The sequence below is a fragment of the Suricata suricatta genome, chromosome 2 (assembly GCF_006229205.1).
Source record: "Suricata suricatta isolate VVHF042 chromosome 2, meerkat_22Aug2017_6uvM2_HiC, whole genome shotgun sequence".
NCBI lineage: Eukaryota > Metazoa > Chordata > Mammalia > Carnivora > Herpestidae > Suricata > Suricata suricatta.
In genome coordinates this window covers 15,437,108-15,438,601 of record NC_043701.1, presented here as the reverse complement: position 1 = coordinate 15,438,601, position 1,494 = coordinate 15,437,108, and the positions used below count along the sequence as shown (strand labels likewise).

Genomic DNA, 1,494 nt, shown 5'->3' with positions numbered 1-1,494 from the left:
GAAGGCATGACTCCAGTCTCATTTCCTACCTGAAGCCTTTCCTTATCACATAAGCTCAAAGAAGTGTCCCTTTCCCCAGATTTGGAATGCCCCTTGAGCCACGCTGACAGTGTAACATAAATGCCCCCACCCTTCCTTGGATCCGCTCAGTCTCAGTCTGGAGCTCACACGCCGTCGGCACTCAGCTCATTTGACCAGTTGTACACACATCATGCTCTTATGATGAGCCCCATGAGCTAAAGGAGATGAGCTACAGTCCTTACCTTCACTGATGGTGGACATTCCGGGCTCTCCTGAAGCCAGAGACTTCCACGGGATGTGCCTGCAGGTGCATTTCGGGCCCCTTAGCTGTGTGGAGAGCAACTTGCAAAACTGCATTTTTCAGGAGAACAAAACTCTTTCACAAACAGAGCTCCATGTGAATCCCCCATCGCTGCAAGGCTGCGAAATCTTGAGAGATGTGAGAGATGAACCCTGTAATTTTCCGTTTGAGATTTTCACGCGTGTAGTCCTTTCTGGGAACTGATGGGTGGAGGTTTCTCTACCGTCTCCCCTGAATGGTAATCCTTGGGTTGTCATCGGTCACGTGACAGTGTGTTCTCCATGTTCGCGTCCACTGCCAAGTCCTCATTTCTCACCGAAGTACGTGGGCATCTTTTTCTCTCAGACGTTTGCATGTTTCTTCAGTGTACCCAGTTGTTCTGCTCTGACCCTCTTCTGCCCCCTTGAACTTCACAGAAGCTTCAAGGATCAGGCCCACTGGTCCTGACGGAGGAGGAGAAGAGGACCCTGATCGCCGAGGGCTATCCCATCCCCACCAAATTGCCTTTAACAAAATCGGAGGAGAAGGCTCTGAAGAAAATTCGGAGGAAAATCAAGAACAAGGTGAGCCCTTCAAACCTAAGTGCTGCTCCTTTTTTTTTTTTTTTTTGTCTTTTAAGTTTATTTATTTATTTGAGAGAGAGAGAAGGGGAGAGGCAGAGAGGGAGAGGGAGAGAGAATCCCTCCCTTAAACCACAAACTGCAAGATCAGGACCCGAGCTGAAATCAAGAGTCGGAAGTTAACCAACCGAGCCACCCAGGTGCCCCAAATCTAAGTGCTTCTATGAGCAGAGACTGTGACCGGAAGTGAGCCTGCGTGTCCCTGCTCCCCTCTTCCCAGGGACCAACTATGGCCTGTCCCATGGCGGGGGACAGGACTCAGCCCTGCCTCTCCCCTCCCTGGGGGGCAGGAGCACAGTCACCACTCACCTCTATGTTCTTCCGGCCCTTCCACCCATCCTCTGGGTCAGCGGGTCGCAGATTGGTGTGTGTGCTCCTGGGGGTCACGGGAGGCCCATTCAGGGGTGAGAGGAAGGTCCTAGAGTTCCCATTCATTTTTTTTTATCTCAGCCTTTTAAGTTTCTGTTTTGGGATGTACACAATATTTTCCTCTTGGAGGCACGTATATAATTTATAAATAAACGTAAATACATTATGGGTATTTGTTTAATT

The 1,494-nt window shown here is 49.8% G+C and overlaps 1 protein-coding gene across 1 annotated transcript in view; it reads right to left on the bottom strand.

Moving 5' to 3' along the window:
* Positions 1-1,494, bottom strand: part of CREB3L2 (cAMP responsive element binding protein 3 like 2) — a 115,241-nt gene that overhangs the window by 24,690 nt on the left and 89,057 nt on the right. The window contains exon 6 of the mRNA XM_029917950.1: positions 639-765. Coding sequence (XP_029773810.1) covers positions 639-765 — 127 coding nt within the window. The remainder of the gene's footprint in view (positions 1-638; positions 766-1,494) is intronic.